At 36.3% G+C, this 23,986-nt stretch overlaps 1 protein-coding gene across 1 annotated transcript in view; it reads left to right on the forward strand.

Moving 5' to 3' along the window:
* LOC136035055 (rac GTPase-activating protein 1-like) overlaps nt 1-23,986 on the forward strand; it is a 171,331-nt gene that overhangs the window by 140,078 nt on the left and 7,267 nt on the right. The window contains exons 8-9 of the mRNA XM_065716652.1: nt 2,679-2,929; nt 8,811-8,943. Coding sequence (XP_065572724.1) covers nt 2,679-2,929; nt 8,811-8,943 — 384 coding nt within the window. The remainder of the gene's footprint in view (nt 1-2,678; nt 2,930-8,810; nt 8,944-23,986) is intronic.

The raw sequence follows: 23,986 nt of genomic DNA on the forward strand, positions 1-23,986 counted from the left end.
AAACGAATACCAAATTTTTAACAAGCACAGAAATACTCCTTTTTAACATTGTTCTGCCAAAAGGAGAAAGTCCGATTTCTAATAACGATATCTACTAAGCTTCAAAGTTTTGGTTTTCTTTTTTAAGCATTTTTAATTGTTGTAATCCCTTATTAAAATATATACGACTATTTTTGCAATTACCTGCCGCTGGGCTCCGGTGCTTGGCACGCGGCAGGCTTCTATATACAGATTCTCATTGTCGCTTGTCATCAAACCGCAGACAATTTGCTGTCTTCTCATACTAAGTCTTTTCAAAGGTATTTGATTACTAAAGCAAGTCCGATTTCTAACAACGATATCTACTAAGATTCAAAGTTTTGGTTTACTTTTTTAAGGTTTTTGAATTGTTGTAATCCCTTGTTAAAATATATTCAAATATTTTTACAACTACCGGTTTTTTCCTCTTTAGGTAACTTAATGTCTTTTCATACTGATTCTTTTCAAAGATATTTGATTATTAGAGCAACTCCGATTTCTAACAACGATATCTACTAAGCTTCAAACTTTTTGTTTTTTTAAAGGTTGTTGAAATGTTGTAATCCCTTGTTAAAATATATACAATTATTTTTACAACTACCAGTTTTTTGCTTTTTACACAATTTAATGTCTTTTATTACCTTAAATTACCTTAAATCGGAGCTTGGAGCGATATAAGGATTATCCATCCTTGTGATGCTCCATGAGAAAAAAGAATTCGTTTGGTGTAGATTGTGGCTGTTAGATTAGACTCTTGTGGAGGACTCTGCAGCTTCCCAATTGTAAAGGAACTCCTGGCAGAGCCATTCCCTATCAAGGTGGGACTTGAACATGTCAGTTGAAGTAGCAGAAACTGTTTCTTCAGAGAGCTGATTCCACATATTGATGATTCTTTGGCTGAAGAAGTGGCTTCTATGTCTACTCGAGGAATGCTGCATAGAGAGCTTCAAAGAATGTCCTCTAGTACCAGAATGCAAGGGCTGTGCAAAGAGACCGGGAAGGGTATTTTTAGAGAGGATTTTTTTGGTTAAAATAATGTCACCCCTTTTCCGTCGGTATGTCAGCATCGGCAGCTTCAAACGACGTAGTCTTTCTTCGTATGGAAATTTATTCATGTTGGTAACCATCTTAGTGGCACGACGCTGGACATCCTCAAGCAACTTCTTACCTTTTTTGAAGAAAGGGGCTGCCAATGACATTCCAACCTCCAGGCGTGGACGTACAAGCGCCTTATATAACTTCATAAGAACTCTATTGTGTCGGCTGGAGATGGTTCTTTTTATGATACCGAGGGTTTTATTTGCAGAAGATGAAACAGACTTAGCATGGCTGCTAAACTTTAATTGGTGATCTACAATAACCCCAAGATCTCTTTAATCGGAAACAGCAGAAAGGAAGTTGTCTTGAAGGAAATACTTATGATGCTTGTTGTGTTTGCCAAAATGGATTACATGGAATTTGTCAACATTGAAAGTCAGAAGCCACATGTTAGCCCATCTTCCTAGACTGTCAAGATCTGTTTGAATTGATTGCTGGTCAGAGGGAGTAGCCGCTTTTCCAACTAATTTGAGTCATCAGCGTAAAGGGTAATAAGATTTGTAAGAAGGGTGGGTAGTTCATTAACATAGAAGTTGAAATATGTTGGTCCAAGAATAGTGCCCTGGGGCACGCCTCTTAATACAGTTGTGGGAGAAGAGAAATGAGGAATTCCCTGTGAATCAAAAACTCTGACACTCTGTGATGTTTCAGAAAGGAGGCCCATAATCCACTGTACAACACCTTCGTTTTATACTCTAACTTTTCAAAGATATTTTTTATTATTAAAGCAAGTTCAATATCTAACAATCATTTCTACTAAGTTTCAAACTTTTGGTTTTCTTTTTTAAGGTTTTTGAATTGTTGTAATCCCTTGTTAAAATATATGTAAATACTTTTGCAATTACTAGTCTTTTGCTCTTTACGCAATTTAATGTCTTTTCATACTACTTCTATTCAAAGATATTTGATTATTACCGCAAGTCTGATTTCTAACAACAATTTCTACTAAGCTTCAAACTTTTTATTTATGCAAATATTTTTGTAATTACAAGTTTTCGTTGCTCTTTAAGCAATTTAATATAAACTTCTCCATACTTGAAAATCTTCAATTTTTCAACATTAATGTGGTAACTGCGACAACGTCATTGCCATACTGATGTACATAAAAATGACGTCACTTATTTAATTTTTTTTCTCAAAATTTTTCAGCTTCTTCCTGAAAAGAAAACTTCAATTTTGGCTTTGGAAGTATTTTAGAGTAAATACTTAAATGTTTTATAAAAGTAAATTTGAATCAACTTGAACAAGAAACCAGTTTTTTTTGTGAACACCTTATTCGCTCCATCTTTTATGTTGTTTTTGCTGTTTTTTTTCCTATTCTTATTTTCGGCTTTATTTATTGTAACAGTTTTGTAGCTTGGAGGTAGTAAACCCAGTTTTAACAAAAAAACTTACATTTTTAGAAATAAGCTAATTCGTTTCGGTTTTCATGATGTGTATGCTTTTTTTTTCTTGATTTCATTTTTTCGTACTTTTATAAAACTTGTAAATAAAGAAATTGTTTTGGTTTTTAGGTTGTTTATTGTTTTAGATGTATTTCTTAATTACATATTTCTTTTTAGGAAAAGTTCTTAAAAGGAAAAGGTGTACCCAATTTGAAAAATTATGAGATTCCTACAATTTGCTCACTCATCAAAATGTTTTTGCGTGAATTGAAAGACACCATTATCACTTACACTATGTGGTCGCGTTTCGTTGCTGCAGCTGAAACTATGGACGAACTGGACATGCAAACTTTACTCTACTCATGTGTTGCCAATCTCCCAAAACCAAACAGAGAAACACTTGCATACCTCATGTGCCATTTACATCGGTAAGGATGCATAGTATACTTTTTCAGGGGTTGCTCCCCCTATTCTTCTTATTTTAAAATTCTATACCTAGGGGTGCACTAAGAAAATCTTAAGGATACATCTTCAATGTATCCTTAAGGAAACATTCATTAAGGGTATATCCTTATCTAACCTGTTGTGTAGTCATTGGTTGAGAATTTTGACACACCACTTGATTCAGTTGAATTTAAAATATTCCAAAATTAGGTTTGGATATGCAGGGCCATTACAGCTGCATTTGTAGATTTTTATCTCAAAAATATTATTTTTTTAGTTTCTTTATTTCCTTCATTTATTTCCAAGATGTGTTGTGGTGTATAGTGCGATTATTTTGAAGTTCTTGGAATTTCAAGGAATAATGTTTATTTTTATCCTTAAGGAGATATTCATTAAGAGTATATCCTTATCTTACCATTGCCTCGTATACCTGAGGGGGGTGTCTACTGGGAAAATTATAAAGAGGAGAACTCTCCTTATAATCGACTAAGTCAAAGCACAGCACGCATTTTATTCTGGTAAGTTTAACTTTGACCAAGGTTGGGGGTGATCGGGCCACCTGGATGTAAGGCTGGATTGGATCGAAGGAGAAAACCTAAAAACCTGTATTTGTAGTTTCAAATTGTGACTTAAAAATCGTAGAAATCGTGTAATTTTGAAGGCTAGACTAAAGACCCTCTACATTATCGAAAAAGATTATGTTCTATTAGTGATAAGTCAAACGCATTTTAACTTTGACAATCTACTATGTCGTTTATTATACAATCTACTATATTAACTCTAACCACTGATGTCTAACTATGACTCAAGATGATGTCTTATTAGTGATAAGTCGAACAGAGAACAGGACGCACTAAGGCATTTTAACTCTGACAATTTACTATGTCGTTTATTATACAATCTACTATATTAACTCTAACTATTGACGTCTAACTATGACATAGGATGATGTCTTATTAATGATAAGTCAAACAACGAACAGGACGCACTGATGCATTTTAACTCTAACTATGACAGTGCGGATGCAATATTTCGGTTAATATTTCGGTTTATTTATTGTAACAAGAATTATTTGAATAAATCACCTAAAGTAAAATTACATGAAGGAAAAACGGGGCACTATAGATTTACTGTTGGTAGAATCAGGTCAGAATATAAAGCTTTAACGCTTCTAGGCCCAAAAGGTTTTGCTGCTCCATTTTCGCGAGATTTTTGGGGAAATCGTGAAAATGTAGGAATAGGGGAAGCACTGAACAGAACGCAGCTGATGAGCCATAAGTAATGAGTAAGAGAGAGGTGATACCAAACTCTCAGGTGCCATTCTTGGGAGAAAGACCTGACAGTTTATAAGTGGCCATGGAATTCCTGTGTCGTTTTAAAATCATTTTTCTGTGAATAATCCCTGCGGCGGTGGAGTACATCTAGCACTTTGACAATAAATCATTGCAGTCCAGTTTTTGTATCCAGAAAACATATTATAAGTTAAAGTAGAATACCACTTGTTTATATCGTAAACGAATATATAATCATGTAATATAATTATATAATAATTTAATAATATAATATATAAATGTATATAATGATATAATAAACGAAATACCGCTACTATTACTTCTAGCAACTCATTGTACCACCAAGCCACCTGAGGCCAACACAGCCGCGCACATTAATCCTCCACCCTAATCTATTCAAAGCTTCACTATTTATTTCCTCCGATGAAGTTTATGATATTTTCAAATCCTTATCATGACCTCTTCCCATCACTCTTCGCTCTTCACTTACAGTAATTTATTAGGAATTGTTTAGAACAAGGTTTGAATGCTCTCAGATAAGAGGAGGAAGAAAATAATAACTAGACCTCCTTTGCGTGTGCAACGGGAAGTGTTGCAGCAACTGTGCCCTGTTCCTTAGGGCACAGTTGCGGAGCAACACGTGCAACTGTGCCCTACGGGACACAGTTGCGGAGCAACAGTCTCCATTATGTCCTTCAGAGGACATTTTTCTAATGCGGCTTCGATTGTTATCTTGAAGCATCTTTGATATGGTTTTATTTCGAGCTCCTACTAAACTGAGTTTGGTAAAATGTTTAGCTGGTCCAGAAATAAACGAGAATAACACAATAACACAGTTGACAATTCTGATTATTTATAGGATGGATAATTACAATTTCAAGATAAACCAGAATTTCTTTAAATAATTGAAACTAGAAATCAAATTTAACTTCTAGAATTTGTCCTATACAACAGAATAATACGATACAAATATTTTTTATCTGGAAAACTATTAGGAATTTTTACACACTTTCTGAGGAACTTTTTAATCCATTTCACGTTATAAAAATAAAATAGACATCAAAATCGAAAATTTAAGAAAATTTCAAAAAATCGGAACGAGATTGACTTTTCCGGAATTATTTCCGGGAAATCTGTAAGAGCTACGGAATTTCATGCTTCAGTTCTCGAAAACATCAATAAAAGTTCTATATGAGTTCATAATTATTTTATCTCTAAAACGTTTACTTCCGAAACTAGGGCCGTCTTAACTTGACGCCAATTCGAAGTATTATGTTTCGAGACGCACATTTCGGGAATTATTTCCGGGAAATCTGAAAGAGATACAGAAATAACGTCTTATAGTTTTCTGCTTAACTTTTGATGGTCTAAGCTAGGAAAATATAAAACAAACCAAATTCACCAAAAAATTTAAATTGCCCCGAGGGCATGACAAAACTTCCAAATAGAAAAACCCAAAGAAGGAATTTTATTTCGGAGAAACTATTGTAAGCTCCAGTTGTTAGGAGATCGAGACCTGTCGAACCGCTTTGGAAAAAAAATTCTAGCTGGTCCAGAACAGAAGTTACCTCTAGAACGTCGAAACTTCGGAAATTATTTCTTAGAGAACGAAGCAACTTGGTATATAGAACACTTCACTTCTTCTTGCATACTTTTCATAGCACTACTCGATAAAAATATAAGAAACATCAAAATCGAAAATTTGAGAAAATTCCAAAAAAAATCGGAACGAGATGGACTTTTCCGGAATTATTTCTGGGAAATCTGTAAGAACTACGGAATTTTGTGCTCCGGTTCTCGAAGAGACAAATGAAAGTTCTACATGAGTTCAGCATAACTGTATTTCTAACAAGTTTATTTCCGAAGCTAGGCTCGTCTTAACTTGACGCCAAACATCGAACGCCGAGTTTCTAAGAAAAAAACGGTTTTTTTTTTTTTTATGCAAAACTGTTAGAAATTTTAGGAACTTCTCTGGAACTTTTTTACTCTGTTTCACGTTTCCCTTCCCTCTGAAAAATCTCAAATTTTTAACTCTTACCACTTCGGAGCAACAGGTCGCTGATCACGGTGAAAAAAACAAAAAAAAAACAAAAACAAAAAAAACTACGAAAGCAGTATTGTTGCTCCGCATAACAATTGCTCCGCAACACAATGAAGTAAAAAAGTTAAAATAACAATATTTTTTTGATCTTTTAAGAAAGAATCTTATAAGAAAAATCTTGTTTTTAGTTACTTTTTTTCTTTTCTTTTGTTTAATTTTTTACAAGTAGGGCTCTTTAGCTTACATTTTTCTCGTCTAATTTACAATGGGCCTGGGAGGGGGCCCAGTTGCCCTCCAATCATTTTGGTCACTTAAACAGGGCACTACAACTTTAAATTTCCGTTCGAATGCACCCTCTCTCGATCTTATAGGACCACTATTTCCATGTAATCACCCCTGGAAAAATAAATAAATAAACACGCATCATAATCTTTTAAGAAGAATCTTGTTTTAGTTACTTTTTTTCCTGCTTTTTGTTTAATTTTTTACACGTAGGGTTCTTAGCTTACATTTTTACTCGGCTGATCTCTGCTGAAGGAAGCTATTGGTAAAATAATCGGAGCTTCTCTTAGCCAGCTTCTCTTAGAGGTTATTTGTTTTAACCAGTTTCCGATTTTTACAGATGGCTTCCTCTTTTACTATAGAAGCATGGTGGGGTATTTTCAATAATTTATCTAATCTATGCAAAGAAAACTTTTTCTTCATGCCACTGAAAAACATAGCTTCTCTTAAGCGTCAAGGAGTTTGAATATTCTTGGATTTCTTATAATTTTCTTTTTTGAATTCAAGGGGGCTCGCAGGGGAGAGGTAAAATTATATTTATTATTCACTTTATATATGATTAAGCAACTCTAGCATGATATCTGATTAATGGGCGCACTTCTGTCTTTGATTACTCGCCCAAGTCTGCATTTTTTATTTTATTTTTGATTTTATTTTATTTTGTGTAGAAAGGGTTTCTATTTCCGTTTACAATAAAGATAATGATTTCTTTTTGTAACAAATTTTAATTGATATCTTCATGGCTCGATCAAAAATGATGATAAACCGTTTGTCCTGGTACTCATTTTAAGTCCTCAATAGGTCCTCATTAGTCCTCATTTGTCCTCATTTGTCCTCATTTTATTTTCAGCTTTGATGTATTTGTCGTACTTTTGCTTGAATGTTTCAGGCGATGGATTTCAGACACTACCTCTACTGGGAGGCTATTCCAGGTGGCGGAGGGTAGCTCATTGTTAGATGTTCCTGAAGGGTTGTGCCCTTTTCCAGGCAACCTTGGCGAGCTGTGTTTTGACGAGTTGCCCTTAAAGGCTTTGCACTTCAAAGAATGAGCTTTGGTAATTTCTCTGATAGAGGGGAATGCATGTATTTGTAAAAGGCCGACATATTTGCTGCGTCGAAACAGTCTTAGATTGATTTCAGGGGTTTGGCATCAATGTTTTCAGAAGTTACTGCGCGAGCTGCTCAGTTTTAACCACATCGGAGATGATTTAGTACCAAGTTATTTTGGTGTTTGGAAGAGAAAGAAGAGTTATACCAAGGACCTAAGATACCTAGTCATACCTAGGATTTGATGAGAGGGTAGAAGTGATTAACACTGTTTGGGGGCTTACAGCAAAAAATGTCTTATTAGGTCATTTGTAACCATTTACTAATTGAAATCCGTTTCTTGCATAACTTTTCTTCCTGGTTATGATCTTGAATACAAGGAAAGCAAAATACGAGATTGAAAAAAAAATCGAAAGTAAATTCCATCTGAAATCGTTTGTTACGTGGAAACTCTACAGAGTTTGCTTTTTCATGTTTCAATTGTGTTAGTAGTATTATTCCTTATTTCGGCGACAACAATCTTGAAGCTGAAACAGAGCGTTTTCTTCGATTGACGCAAAACCCCTTGCTGCAGTTTGTGATGGGGCACGGAAACACGCTTTTTGATTTGATGCATTAAATGAATTTACTATTGAATTGTAGAAAACTTGTTTATGGATTTCCCAAGCTTCAGATGAATTTTATAGACTTGTCGACGTTTTTGTGTTTGCATGTAGCTTTTTATGCGTTGTACACCTAGGTTATATGGAAATGTAGATTCTGTGACTTACTCTACTTCTTGTGACGTAATGTAGTATGTTGCACTTCTTTGCTATACTCTCTTTGTTGCTAGTATTTCTTTTGTGTTTCTTTCCTCCAACTGTAATTTTTAGTTGACATTAAGTGTGGCTTCAAGGAAGAAGCTGAAAAAGATCAAATTATTTAAGAATTTAAGAAAGAAAAGGGGGAAATTATACTAAGGAGACGGTTTTCATTAAAAAAAAAAAAAAAAAAAAAAAAAAAAACTTCCATGAATGAAGCAATCCTACTAAAATGGAAATGTCCACTCAGTTTAGGTTCCTGTGGAATGCTTGATTTTTCACCCCATTACTTTTTTTTAAATGATGGTTCTGTGAGAATGTGTCGAATAAACTAAGCTACAAGGTTCAGTTTCCAGATTTCTTTGGATTTGATTTCAAGGTCGTCTCTATTTTTGTTTTCCAGCGTTGCCGAGTCCCCTGCTTGTCAAATGCCTCTGGACAATCTAGCCAAGGCATTCGGTCAAACAATTGTTGGATATTCTCAACCTGATCCGCCACACAGTCAAGTCTTTAATGAAGCAAAACAAGTGAACAATGTATGTATATTTTTATTTTAAATCTCCTCTAATTATGGCATTTAAAACAAGAAAAAAAAGGAAGCTAATGTGCACGATTAACTGGTTATCTTTGGTTTTCCAGCTCTTTAGCTCTTATTTGAAAGCCTATTTTTCCTTTCTAAAACCTTCTATATCAAACAGTTCGTGTAAGGAGCAACTCATCCCAATAGTAAATGAGACAAAAACGGAACTTTGATAACAATATATACATCAAAAGAATTAACTTTTTATGCTAATTCCAAGTATGTAAAGTTAATTGCCTGTTGTTCGAATAAGGGGAAACATATCAGAGAACCGTACTGTAGAGGTCTCAAGCTCCTTTGAACAAAAGTGTGTAATTTTTTATTTTATGGCAGAAAAAATGTTACGAATACATATTTTTTAATTATTATTCCCAGTGGTGATCGTATCGAAGCAATGGTCATAGAAGAGCGAGAGATCAATCAATCAATCAATTTATTGATACTAAAAGAAAAAAAAACTATTACAAAGTAAAGTGGTTACTAGGCCCAAGAAGCTTTGCTTGTAATGGACCACAGAGAACAAGAATAAAACACTATTATAAAATATACAAAAAAAAAAAAAAAAACACTGGAACAAGACAAGGACATTGAATAGATAGGATATTTAACAGATAGAAGACTTAGAAGGAGATTTAATATATGGCTGAAAATGTTTATAAAAGAAGAGAAGAGACATACAAATTAGGATAGAATTAATAAAGAGAGATGAAAATTATTGAACTGGAAAGACCCGACGAAATAATGCCTTTGCAGGAAGAATAATAGGGACATCCGAAGGGATGGAGTTCCACAATAGAATTGATTGATATACTGGAGACCTCTGGGCTGCTGTAGAAGATCATTTTGGTAGAATAAATCGTTGAGAAGAATTACGTAAAGAAGAAAAGTACCTACCTGAGCCTGTCCGTGAGAAAAACTGCTGTAGGGGCAGTGGGAGAGTACCTAGAAAAGCAGAATGCGCAAAATAAAGAGTACTTTTACCTATAATATGATCCAGTGGAGCTATTCCAGTACCATTATAAAGATCAGAGGAAGGGTAAAGCCGAGGGAGAAGAAAAGTAGCCTTCACTGCCCTATTTTGGGCTCTTTGAAGTGAGCAGAGAAGAGATTTATTAGTATTACCCCAGACAGAGCAGCAATAAGAAAGGTAAGGATTAATAAAAGCATAATAAAGAGAAACCATAATATCAGGAGGAAGAAATGAGTTAATCCGGTGCAACATTGAAGACTGGTGGAGGATTAAGGAACGGGTGTGAGTTATATGCGGTTTAAAAGAAAGAAAACAGTCAAGATACACACCAAGAAATTTCACCATAGTAGCTAGTGGTATAATATCATTCCCAAAAGTCAGGGTGATTGGCTCCTGTACGTCTCGCATACGGTAAGGGGTCCTGAAGTTGACAATGGCCCTCTTTCGGCTGTTAAGAGCCATACCATTTGACCAGCACCAATCCTTTACTTTATCAAGAAGACCTTGAGCTATAGAAGTGGCAGATGGCAGGTCCACTGCAGCAATGAAAAAGTTACTGTCATCAGCAAAAAGAACAGGGTGAAGATGGGGATGAAGACCATCAACAAGATCATTGATGTAAATTAGAAACAAAAGTGGTCCAAGCACAGAGCCTTGTGGGACACCTTTCAATACAGGCAAAGTAGAGGAAGAAGTACGGTTAACCAAAACATACTGAGATCTCTCTGAGAGGTAGGACCTAAACCATTCTAGTGGGACTCCATGTACTCCAAATAAAGATAGTTTAGACAGAAGAACATTGTGGTCAACCATATCAAAGGCCTTTGAAAAGTCGAGAAATAGACCCAAAACACACAAGCCCTTGTCCAGATTAACATGCACAAACTCAGTCGCATCAGAAAGTGCATGCACGGTAGATAATGTGGGACGAAAACCATACTGATGGTTAGTGATGAGAGGATTTCCAGCAGTCGAATTAGTACTAAATACAAATGAAGAGAGTCGGCGATACACTACTTTTTCAACAACCTTTGAGATGACGGGAAGAAGAGAAATAGGTCTGTAATTTGAAATTAGAGAAGAATCACCTTTTTTATGCAAAGGTACAACGGTAGCAACTTTAAATAAATGAGGGAAAATACCGAAGAAAGAGAGAGGTTAGTTATGTGTGAGATGGGATGAGAAACAAACTGACTGATTTTTTTAAGGACAGTATTACTCAAACCAAAACTATCAACTGAACAACTGCTTGGAAGTTGAGAAATAGTACTAGAAATCTTAGTAGTACTACATGGGGAAAGGAAAAAAGACTTCTCTGTCACAGGAAAACAACTTACTCTACTCGGGGGTGGAATAAGAACTGAGGGAAGTGTGGTGAAATACGAATTGAAGGCACTTGCTAAGGATTTTTCGTCCACAACAGATCCATCAGCTTTCCTATAAAGAGATGGGGAAGATTGTTTGAGTTTCTTGCGGGAGAGAGCTTCATTAATTACAGTCCAAACCTTGCGCAAATTCCCTTTACACTTATTAATTCGACGCGAAAAATACAGCTTTTTTGCTAAACGAACTGAAGAAGTGAGCACATTTTTGTAATGTTTATACTTCAGAAGATCTTCCTATGTCTTACTTTTACATGCAGCTTTGAACAAAGACGCCTTCATATGGGTTGCATTGATCAGACCTCTAGACATCCATGGGCATTTAGGTGTAAAATTCCGTGGCCTCTTTCTAAGAGGAAAATGCTTATCCAACAAAGTGCCCATACGACACAAAAATAATCTAGTTGCACAATCTGCATCATTAGCTTCAAGAACACTAGACCAATCATTACTCTGAAGACTATGTATTAAATTAGAAATTTCTCTATCTGTAAAAGTTCTAAAAGAAGACTCGCCTTTCTCATCCACAGTAATCTCTGTTTTAGGCACAGATAGTGATAGATAAATAGGGAAGTGATCAGAAAGATCAGTGAAAACAAGACCAGAAGAGAACTTCAAATTAGGAGAATGAGAAGTAAAAATATTATCTATTAAAGTGACAGAATTTCTTGAAGGGTCAACACGTGAAGGAAAAAAAATTGAAGGAAGTAGCACAGAAGAAGAAAATACATCAAAAAGATGGTCACATTCATCATTTGATCCAACATTTAACATATTACAATTAAAGTCTCCCAAAACACAAATCTGTTTTTAGAGAAAGTCCCCACACCAGAAAGCTGATCAAGCAAATCACAGAATAGATGTGTTGGAAAAGGCGGGGGCTTATAAAACAAACAAACAGTATCACATGCAAACTGGCTTTTCAGATAATACATTAAAGCAACTGTTTGAAGAGAGTGAGGTGATATTTACTTTATATGATAACTCAATTTATGATAATTTACTGAGGTCAAATAAAGTAAATATCACCTCACCTAAGAGCTATGACCTCTGTCCACTTAATATGTCAGTTAATTCTAATGAACCGGAACCGAAAAGGTCAAAGAGATTTGCCTCGGCTGTTGCATTGAAAAAAATAAGAGCAATAAACTATATTTAATTAGTTTATTAGGTATAAATTTTGTTTATTTTTATTCATGTGTTTTAGTTTTACTGCTGATGATGAACACTGTATATGTGTTCGAAATATCCAGTTAAATAATTTTATATTTAACTGTCAATAAAAAGGTATCATCCCTATTTTGAACTGTTTTACTTTATATATATATATATATATATATATATATATATATATATATATATATATATATATATATATATATATATATATATATATGCTGGCTGTTGGGATGGTGCTTCGCGCCACCCCAACACCTAGTTGGTGGGGGCCCTTTGCGCCCCCCCAAGCTCCCCGCGCGCGTAGGTTGTTACGCGCCATATTAGTTACGCGCCATTGTAATTCTGTCCCTGTGTCCCACCTGTGAATATAGATAGATATTTATATGTTTTTAATTACGTAAAACTTGCGAATATACGACATTCTTCGCTGTCCCATTGTCTGTGCATATAAAAAGATTGTCAGGTTTACCGACCCTTAAACATGCAACATATAATTGTCCATGGGAAAAAAAATCCGTATTCAGATCTATACCTCATTATTCTAATGATTGCCCTTGAACATTCCCTCTGTCCCGGTCGTCATTTATATATCCCCCCTGTGCCCCCCCGGGCGTCTCCGTTTTAGCTGTGTCCCTGTGCCCCGGTCTTTATTTATATTCCCTGTGTCCCGGTCGTTATTTGTGTCCCGGTGTCCCAGTCTTTAATTTCTCTTCGAGTGTCCCGGTCGTCATTTATATCCCCTGTGTCCCGGTGTCCCGGTCTTCATTTGTGTCCCGTCGTCCCGATCTGTAATTTCGTCAGTCGACAAACATGATGTCAGTCGACACACAAACATGACTTCGGTAGACAGACACACAGACAAACAACTTATTTTTATATATATATAGATACTAGCTGTTGGGGTGGCGCTTCGCACCACCCCAACACCTTGTTGGTGGGGCCGCTTTGCCCCCCCCCCAAGCCCCCCCGCGCGCGTAAGTCGTTACGTGCCATATTAGTTACGCGCCATTGTAGTTGTGTCCCTGTGTACCACCTATGAATATAGATAGATTTATATATGTGTTTTGAACTACGTAAAACTTGCGAATGTACAACATTCTTGGCTTTCCCATTGTCTGTGCATATACAAGCCTTATGTGCTTATAATGACGTCATATGCAAACGCTCTTTTTACAAACAAACAAACATGCATACACACAACTCGTTTTTATATAGATAGATAGATAGATAGATAGATACAATACAAATTAACTGCGTAAAACTTGCGAATATACAACATTCTTCGCTGTCCAATTGTCGCTGCATATAAATAGATTGTCAGGTTTACCGACCCTTGAACATGCAACGTACACTTGTCCATGGGAAAAACAATCAGTATTAAGATCTATACCACATTTTTCTAATGATTTACCTTGAGCTTTGTTGATGGTGATTGCAAATGCTAATCGAATCGGGAATTGCAATCTTTTAAATTGAAAAGGCAGATCCGTTGGAATCATTGGAATGCGAGGAACAAGAACAGCCTCACCCTCAAAAGGCCCTGTCAAGATTGTGGCCTCTATTACGTTTTCCATTGTTTTTTTTACCGCAAGTCGCGTGCCATTGCAAAGCTTTGGTGGGTTGATATTTCTTAACAGCATTATTGGTACGCCTACTTTTAGTTGTAGCACGTGTGGTGGAAACCCTGAAGGATCTATGGAATTTAAAAATTCAGATGGATAATTAACCGCCTCATTTGGTTCCAAACTGTGTCGACTGACTTGTAAAGGACTGCCTGGTCTCGAATCTTGGTCAAAACAATATTGTTGATTTCGCGGACGTCTATATTTTTGGGTGCAAGAATCGCTCTTTCACTTAGCCATTTATTATTTTTATAATTGTTTAGAATATTCGGAAATACTTTTTCAATCAATTCATTTTTGGACGTCACTAAAATACAGAATTCAGCAGGTAGTTGTATACGTCCTGAAATTGAGTCTACTGGGAGCTTTCCGTTTCCAATTGCCAACAATTGATCTGAAAATGTTTGACCAGAGTCATCGTTTTGCAATCGGACTCGCATATTTGTAGTTAATTTTAATGTTTTTACGTGTGCCCATAAATTAGAATTTTTCAGGCAAGCATTCATTTCGTCTGCAGGGGTTGATCTAGGTATTATAGGTAATGTTTGCCTGAAATCTCCCGCAAGCAATATTAATATGCTGCCAAAGGGTTTCGAATTCCCTCGCAAATCTTTCAAACATTGATCCAGAGCCTCGAGCGATTTTTTGTGTGCCATTGTGCATCCCAAATAATAAGTTTGCATTGCTGCAATACTTTACCCATCCCAGATGATTTGGAAATATTGCACGTGGGAGTTTCTGTAGAATGCAAATTCAGAGGCAATTTCAAAGCGGAATGAGCAGTTCTTCCACCAGGCAGCAACGTTGCGGCTATTCCGGACGACGCAATTGCCAACGCTATATCATTTTTTGATCGAATTGATGCCAGAATCAGTTTTATCACAAACGTTTTACCAGTACCTCCTGGCGCATCCAAAAAGAAAATTTCTCCAACGTTGTTATCGACACAATGTATTATCGTATCATAAATGTCTTTTTGTTCCGACGTTAACTTGGAAATTTTATTTTGTACATAAGACAATAGATCACTCGTACTGTAACTTTGTTCACGATCCAATTCTACACATGTCGAAACAGCAGCGATACGGTTAGTTGAAGGCATTCCCAAATCCTGAAGAGGTTTGTTTGCCATACTTACGCACAAATCTTCTATAACAACTAAAGTGTAGTTATAAATTTCTGATGCAAAATCAAAAGTCATATCTGACGTCTCTAACTGTTTTCGATGAAGTATATCTTCGGACATTTTTGACTTATATTTTTCCCATAACTCTATAGGAGCTGATGGAGAGCAAGTTGTTAAAATGATGCCAAACAATGCACGAATTTGACTTGGGGTTGACGTTTCGCACGCGTCATTGATGCAGTTATCCCAGTGTTGGTCATTCTCCAATAAATTCAGAGCTTGGCATGCACTACGGTAAGTGTCATGTATAGTACCATTTACAGTTCTCAAATACTCAAAGGATGTCGGACCGGGTACATTCACCAAAAGCAGGCGTAGAAAGAAGCATTCATGTTGATTGGGGTGAACGGTGTAGAGTCTTCCTATCGTGGTATCTTTGAAGATGGTAGGTTGGCCGTCGACTGACTTACCCTGTTTTCGACGTTCAAATACTTTATTTTTAGTATTCCACGTGTAATACGAAGGCACTTAAGTATACAGCAGTTTTTTTGCAAAAGAATCATTTTTGCATAGCGAAAAGAAAGCAGTTAACTTTGTATCCGGTGGATTCAGGGCTCTTTGTTGCACGTTGGATTCCGAAAAATAAACACGTTGACCATTCTGTAAATGTACCGCTAAGTGAACAACAGCTGGACTACGTTCATGTATCGGAAATGAAAGAATTCGCCAAACAGCGTCATTACTGCTTATGTATCTTCCCGCCTGATATTGTACGATTTCGTCGATATCTTTGATTTCGGACTGCAAGCCAAAAACTGCCATGTTACTGCCTTTGTTGACGTATTTACATATGTATTTGATTGCCTTTACGGAGTTACAGTATTCAACGTTTATGTGTGTATTAAATATTTTTGATAATAATGGGGAATATGGAACAACCCACTGGTTATCTACTTCGATGGTGGTACCGTTACGCTTCTTTATTGTTGCTGTTTTACCGCCATCTTCAGTAGATCTTCTTCTATATTGTGGGTAACCATCATTGCCAGTAATTGTGTGGGATACTAAAAGTCGAGGATATTGCTTTGTGCACCTTCCTTTGGCCCTGGATGGTGAATTTTCGTTCAGTGCACCGCAAGGTCCATGTATCATATTTTTTTACAACAATATCATATAACCCCTTATCGACATTTTCATCAGGTATTTCAGCGGAAATCACATCATCAATTTCCTTAGAAGTAATTTTATTATGTAGCCAGATTAGTATATGTGCGTGTGGCAAACCTCGTTTTTGCCATTCCACTGAGCACATCCAGCATCGCACTGACCCAAATACTTCAAGTTTTACTATGTAGTTTATCAGTGATTTCAACTTTTGCCGAAAGACACGGGCCGTAATGTCATGTCTATGAACCGCCGATTGTCCTTGGAGTAAAAGCTGCTGTATCTCATCCCAAGATTGATTACATGTAAATGTAATAAATAAATCTGGACGACCATAGAGAAGAACATACGCAATAGCATCTTGAGCATATTCATGCATATGACGGGGACTGCCAGCATATGACGAAGGTAAAATCGTTAATCTTCCAACGTTTGTGGTATTACCATTTTTCCGTGAACGAATGTCTTAAATACCTTTAATGACGTCACTCGACACGCAGACAACTTATTTTTGTATATATAGATAGATATACTAGCTGTTGGGGTGGCGCTTCGCGCCACCCCAACACCTAGTTGGTGGGGACCCCCCCGCGCTCGTAAGTCGTTACGCGCCATTGTAATTTTGTCCCTGTGTCCCACCTGTGAATATATATATATATATATATATATATATATATATATATATATATATATATATATATATATATATATATATATATATATATATATATATATATATATATATATATATATATATATATATATATATATATATATATATATATATATATATATATATATATATATACTAGCTGTTGGGGTGGCGCTTCGCCACCCCAACACCTAGTTGGTGGGGCGCTTCGCGCCCCCCAAAGCTCCCCCGCGCGCGTAAGTCGTTACGCGCCATTGTAGTTGTGTCCCTGTGTCCCACCTGTGAATAGAGATAGATATAAATATATGTTTTTAACTACGTAAAACATGCGAATATACAACATTCTTCGCTGTCGCGCCACCCCAACATCTAGTTGGTGGGGCGCTTCGCGCCCCCCAAGCCCCCCCGCGCGCATAAGTCGTTACGCGCCATATTAGTTACGCGTCATTGTAGTTGTGTCCCTGTGTCCCACCTGTGAATAGAGATAGATATAAATATATGTTTTTAACTACGTAAAACATGCGAATATACAACATTCTTCGCTGTCCCATTGTCTGTGCATATAAATAGATTGTCAAGGTTTACTGACTCTTGAACATGCAACATATAATTGTCCATGGGAAAAACAATCTATATTCAGATCTATACCTCATTATTCTAATGATGTGTCCCTGTGTCCCGGTCGTCATTTATATTCCCTGTGTCCCGGTCGTCATTTGTGTCCCGGTGTCCCAGTTTGTAATTTCTCTTTGAGTGTACCGGTCGTCATTTATATTCCCTGTGTCCCGGTGTCCCGGTCGTCATTTGTGTCCCGGTGTCCCGGTCTGTAATTTCTATTCGAACAATCCCTGTGTCCCGGTCGTCATTTATATATCCCGCCTGTGCCCCCGGCGTCCCCGTTGTAGTTGTGTCCCTGTGTCCCGGTCGTCATTTATATTCCCTGTGTCCCGGTCGTGATTTGTGTCCGGGTGTCCCAGTCTGTAATTTCTCTTTGAGGTTCCCGGTCGTCACTGATATTCCCTCTGTCTCGGTCGTCATTTGTGTCCCGGTCTGTAATTTCTCTTTGAGTGTTTTTTCTTTTTAGTTTTTTTTTTTAGTTTTTTACCTTTTTTCTTTTTTCAGTTTTCTTTTTCTTCTTTATTTTTCAGCGTCACTATGAAGTACATATCGACGAACCTTTGTTTTTTTTTAACTTAAATCTGGTAGGCATTGATGACCTTATCCAAGTCAAAATCCCAAACCCAATCATCATCGCTATCATTTTCAGTTTTGATATGTTTTGACTCTCGCTGTCCAGGTGGATTTTCATCTAACTGCACGGTTTTGCGTTCTTTAGCCGCAAGCCGGTCTTCTTGCTATTCTTGTGATTCCCCGGCACGCTTTCTTTTCTTACTTTCTCTATCAGCTGCAAGCCTGTTTTCTTGCTGTTCTTGTGATTCCTCGGAACGCTTTCTTTTCTTACTTTCTCTATCAGCAGCAAGTTTTTTGGCATAAACTCTTGGAGCAGCTTCCTCGGCTGTTGCCATTGTAGGTTCTTCAGTCATTTTACAATTAAACATTTTTCCGTCCACGATCTTATATATGCGTGTGTGTGTATAAACTGATGTTAAACTTTGGCTTTGGCTGTGCTTTGATCCTTGGTTCCTTTTGACTTGGTTTTTCTTCTGAACAAGGGTTCCTTCTGATGTAAACTATTATCGTCACATATATATTTATTTATCTACTATGATCTAACGTGGCAGTGGTGTTTATTTCCTCTCTAACAGAAGCACTGCAATAATTATGCTGTTACTTCATTAAATTCAGAAATTTCTATTTATTATGTATTCAGATTTGTTTCTATTTTAACTGCATGCCCCTCCCCATGTAATTGCGTACAGTCTTAGGTTATATAGTCGACTCTCGCTAAATCGAAATTCCCGGGACCACGATTTTTCTCCGAATGACGTATAGTTCGACTTATGCGTAGGTCGAGTTAAAGATTTCCTACATAAATTTTGATTTATAAAGGTAACGATTTTTCTTCGAATTACGTATAGTTCGAATTTAACGTCCTTAGACCTTAGATCTTCCTGGGCCTCCAGAGGCACCCAAGGCGTCTAAGAAGAGTCTCCAATCGTCTGTAAATGGCGGCAGCGATTATTCCCACTCTGGTTGTAGGGAGGCATGAAGTTGACGCAGGTCGCTGTTGAAGGTACGACGGAGTGTGTTTTTAGGTCTTCCTCTGTGGTGGGCTTTCGGGTAGCCAAAAGAATGCTTGCTTGGGGATTCTGGTGTCGTCCCTGCCTAGTACATGACTTATGCATAGGTCGAGTTAAAGATATCCTACTTAAATTCCGATTTATAAAGGTTAGGAGTTATAGACGTAACCCAAAGGAAAATTCTAGCTACATAGGTACAAAATCCGTGAATTTACTCCCTACAGCTACTACAAAGTTAAGAACAACTTTATTAGTGTATTATAGAAACACAATACAAAACCAAAACACAATAAAATAATAGATAGGAATTTTTTACGAAGACACTGAATACATAAAATCCAACCAAAGCGAATATTTATATTACATTACTGATAGTCATCATCAGAAAAATGCAATATAAAACCAAAACGCAATAAAATAATAAATACAATTTTTTAAAACTTGTTTAAAAACTGAACTAAAAAGTAGTTTTGGACTAAGTTTTTTCTAAGTTACAAATTCTCGAGAATCTACGAATTCAATTCAATTTATTCAAATTAAAAAAAAAAAAAACATAACACCAATAATAATAAAGATCCTGGAAGCGAACTTGTTGAGGACCATAACAACAAAAAAATTGAAATAAAGAAGAGAAAAAAAAAGAAAAATTACGGATAATTAAAGCAAATTGAATAAAAATTTAAAGAATTATAATATCAAAATTTTATTATATTGTTATACAGTGTGCGAAAACTTGTGGATAGCTCGACACTGAAGGGTATTATATTCCATTGAAGTATATATTTATAAATGGGGCATCGTTGGGCGGAACTAGAGACACACTTGGAGACAGTGAAGGAAATGTTGGATGAACGGAGACAAAGGCCTTCAGAATTATTGCTATTAAAATAAGATGATAATTGGGGAGGAAGATTTTTATGGTAAGCGGAGTATGCAAGGGATAGATTTAATTTTTTGATGATTTGTTCAAAAGGGATAATACCAAAATTGGATTTCAAGTCCTGGGTGGGATACAGTCGGGGCAGCCGAAAAACTGCTTTGACGGCACGGTTTTGGGCAGATTTTAATTTATTGGTAACTGAAGGATAAGTGTTGCCCCAAACAGATCCGCAGTACGAGATATATGGGTAAATAAAAGAGTAGTAAAGGGTGACAAGGATATCGGGAGGAAGAAAATAATTCACACGATTAATCATACTTACCTGTCGCAAGATTATGGCTCTGATGTAGGACACATGTGTTGCAAATGACAGGGAGGAGTCTATGTGGACACCAGTAAACTTGGCAACTTCGACCTGCGGGAGGAGATTGGTAGAATATTTTAGGCCAAGTGCTTGCTGAGCTTCGTTTTTTTTTCTTGTAAGGGGTTCGAAATAATACAACTTGACTTTTCTTGCTATTAATGGCCATGCAGTTAACGAGGCACCACTCCTGTACTCTATTCAGAAGGGTTTGAGTAGAGGTGACGACGGATGGTAAATTAGGACCGGTGGTGAAAAAGTTGTTATTATCAGCAAAAAGTACTTGGTACACTGATGGACCCAGGTCATTAACCAAATCATTAACATAAAGGAGAAAAAGTATTGGACCAAGAACAGAGCCGTGCGGGACGCCCCTCTGGACAGGTAGGGGATGTGAAGTCACCCCGCCCAGACTCACACTCTGTACTCTACCAGAGAGATAAAAGCCGAACCATGAGAAAGGAACTCCAAGAATATCTAAGTTGTTGAGTTTAATTAATAAAACACTGTGATCAACTATGTAAAAGGCCTTAGAAAAATCCAGAAATAAGCCCAATACAGTATTTTTAAGGTCAAGTTGGGTACGTATAAACTGTGTGGCGTCGATTAGTGCATGAGCAGTTGAAAGTTTGGAACGGACACCATATTGATGAGGAGAAATCAACGAATCTGAAGAATGAATCCCAAATAAAAAGGGAGAAAGACGTCAGAATACAATTCTCTCGAGCACTTTAGATAAAACCGGAAGAAGTGAGATTGGACGATAATTACTTATTTCAGACGGATCGCCTTTTTATGAATTGGGATAACAATTGCTGATTTAAATATTTCTGGGAAGACTCCACTGGTCATAGACAGGTTTGCTATGTGCACATTGGGTTCACAATCATAGGAAGATACGGTCCTAAGAAGCTTATTACTAATGCTAAAGAAGTCAGGTGTACTACTATTAGAGAGAGAGTCGATAACTTGAAGCACCTCTTTGCTATCAGTTGGAGAGAAAAAGATGGATATAGGATTCTTGCTAGGGTGTACTGACTGGGAGGGGTAACCGGAGTTAGCATTTGGAATATTAGTGAAATAACTATTTAAAGCATTGGTACTGAAATTGGGTCAATTAATTTGCCACTGATGTCCTTAAAATCAATAAATGAAAGTTCTTAAGCCGAACTGGCTAACTAGGACTGAACTGGCTAACAGAAAACAAAGATAGATAAAACTCAACAACCAAAAAAAACCTCAAACGAGACTGCTGCCAAAAAATAGCGCGGATATTTTGCCTGTATCTAAATTAGGCGTCCTCAGCACAAGATAAAAAACGCTCTAAAGTAAAAACAAATAAAACCACGACCAATAATAATTAATACAATTGTCGCTATTGATCCACGTAGAAAAAAGAAGCTATTTAGCTTCTTTTCTCTACGTGGATCAGTAGCGACAATTGTATTTATGATTATTGGTGGTGGTTTTGTTTGGTTTTTTAGTTTAGTGTGTGTTTTTTTCTCTTTTTATCTTGTGCTGAGGACGCCTAATTTAAATACAGGCAAAATATCCGCGCTATTTTTGCCAACAGTCTCGTTTGAGGTTATTTTTGTTGTTGAGTTTTATCTATCTTTGTTGTCTGTTTTGTTTAGATACGCCTAGTTTAGATACTAGCGAAATATCCGCATTATTTTACTCTTTTCTCTCTTGGCCGCAGTCTCGTTTGAGGTTTTTTTTTTAGTTTTATCTCTCTTTGTTGTTTAAAGTTAATAGGTACAGATCTTGAATTCCTTTTTTTTAAAGAATTTCATTTATTGTGAACCAAATTTTTTTGCAAGTTCCCTTGCAGTGAGAGATTTTCGAATACTAATAATTTTTTTTTTCGCTTCCCGGACGAGTTTGGTATATAAGTTTTTGTAATTTTATAATTAGTTAGGTCAATAACGCTACTGCTTTTGCAAGCTAACTTTATAGGTAGTTTTTACTGTATGAAGAGATTATCAGGCTATTGGACACCAAGGGGCGTATACGGGTAGTTCTTCCGTTTAATTTACGGACTGGAAAGGTTGAACTGATAAGATCACTCAGTCCTTGTGTAAACCATTTGTGGCTGAATTAAAATCCTGACAATCCATAACCTTGGACCAGACGAAGGATTTTAAACGATCCGTGAACCGGTTCATATTCACAGTATTATATATTCTATTATGTGTAGGGGTATTAGTTCTAGAGGGTTGAGTAGCTGATAGAGAGGGTAGGGAGAAATAGATTGGAAAGTGGTTTGACAGGTCAGAGAATATTATTTTGGAGGACAGGTGGTTTCCCAGGGAAGTCGATACACAATTTTGTCAATCATATTAGCTGTAGACCTCATAGGATCAACTCTAGTAGGAAAAAGGATTGTGGGAAGAAGACCACTTGAGGGAAATGTTTCAAAGGAGGTATCACAATCATTATTATTGCTAACATTTAGCAAATTATAATTGAAGTCCCCAAAAACTATTACCTTCTTTTGCGGTAAATTAAGAAAACTAGAAAAATCATCAAACAGATTAGGCTACAAAAGAAAGGTGTCGGAAATGAGGGTAGTTTATAAAACAATGAAAATTAATGAATATTTTAGATTTTGTTTTAAGTTCTCGAGAATCTACGAATATAAGTAAAAGCGAGGGGTGCAAAACGGTTTGGACTTTGTACAACATATACTTAAAAATTTTCTAAGTTATAAAAAAAAAGTGAGCTGAGGAAACCGAGTTAAAAAGATCAAGATGCTTAAAGCGACCCTCGTTTTGACTTATTTTCATAGATTCTCAAGAATGAATTATTTTTTTATTTTTTAGTCGATTTTGAAAACTAGCTTAAAAAATAATATTTAATATTTTCGAATCTTCGGACTTAATCTAGTACTTTTTCCTCTTAAGCTACTTTCGACTCTCTAAGACTAAAAGTCTTTAGTCTTTTTTACCGCTACACTATGAAGAAAAAAACAAGTTTTAATGAAAAAAAAACAAGTAGTTTTAAAAAAAAACTACTCAATTAATAAAAAAACAAGTTTTTTTTAACTGAAAGTAAGGAGCGACATTAAAACTTAAAACGAACAGAAATTACTTCGTATATGAAAGGGGCTGCTTCCTCATCAACGTCCTACTCTTTACGCTAAAGTTTGGCTCTTTCTCTCAACTCTACTTTTTAAAACAGTAAAAAACTTTAGCGTAAAGAGCAGGACGTTGATGAGAAAGCAGCCCCTTTCATATACGAAGTAATTTCTGTTCGTTTTAAGTTTTAATGTCGCTCCTTACTTTCAGTTAAAAAAAACTTGTTTTTTTATTTAATTTCTGAACGTTTTTGAATCAATGCATGTTTTGATTTTGGCTCTCCGCAGAGGAATATGCATTTTCTTTTGGCCAAATAGTTTTCTCATAGTTTTGATCGAATGATTTTGAGAAAAAAAGGAGTGGGGGAGGAAGCCTAGTTGCCCTC

Source organism: Artemia franciscana, chromosome 13 (assembly GCF_032884065.1).
Source record: "Artemia franciscana chromosome 13, ASM3288406v1, whole genome shotgun sequence".
NCBI classification, from domain to species: domain Eukaryota; kingdom Metazoa; phylum Arthropoda; class Branchiopoda; order Anostraca; family Artemiidae; genus Artemia; species Artemia franciscana.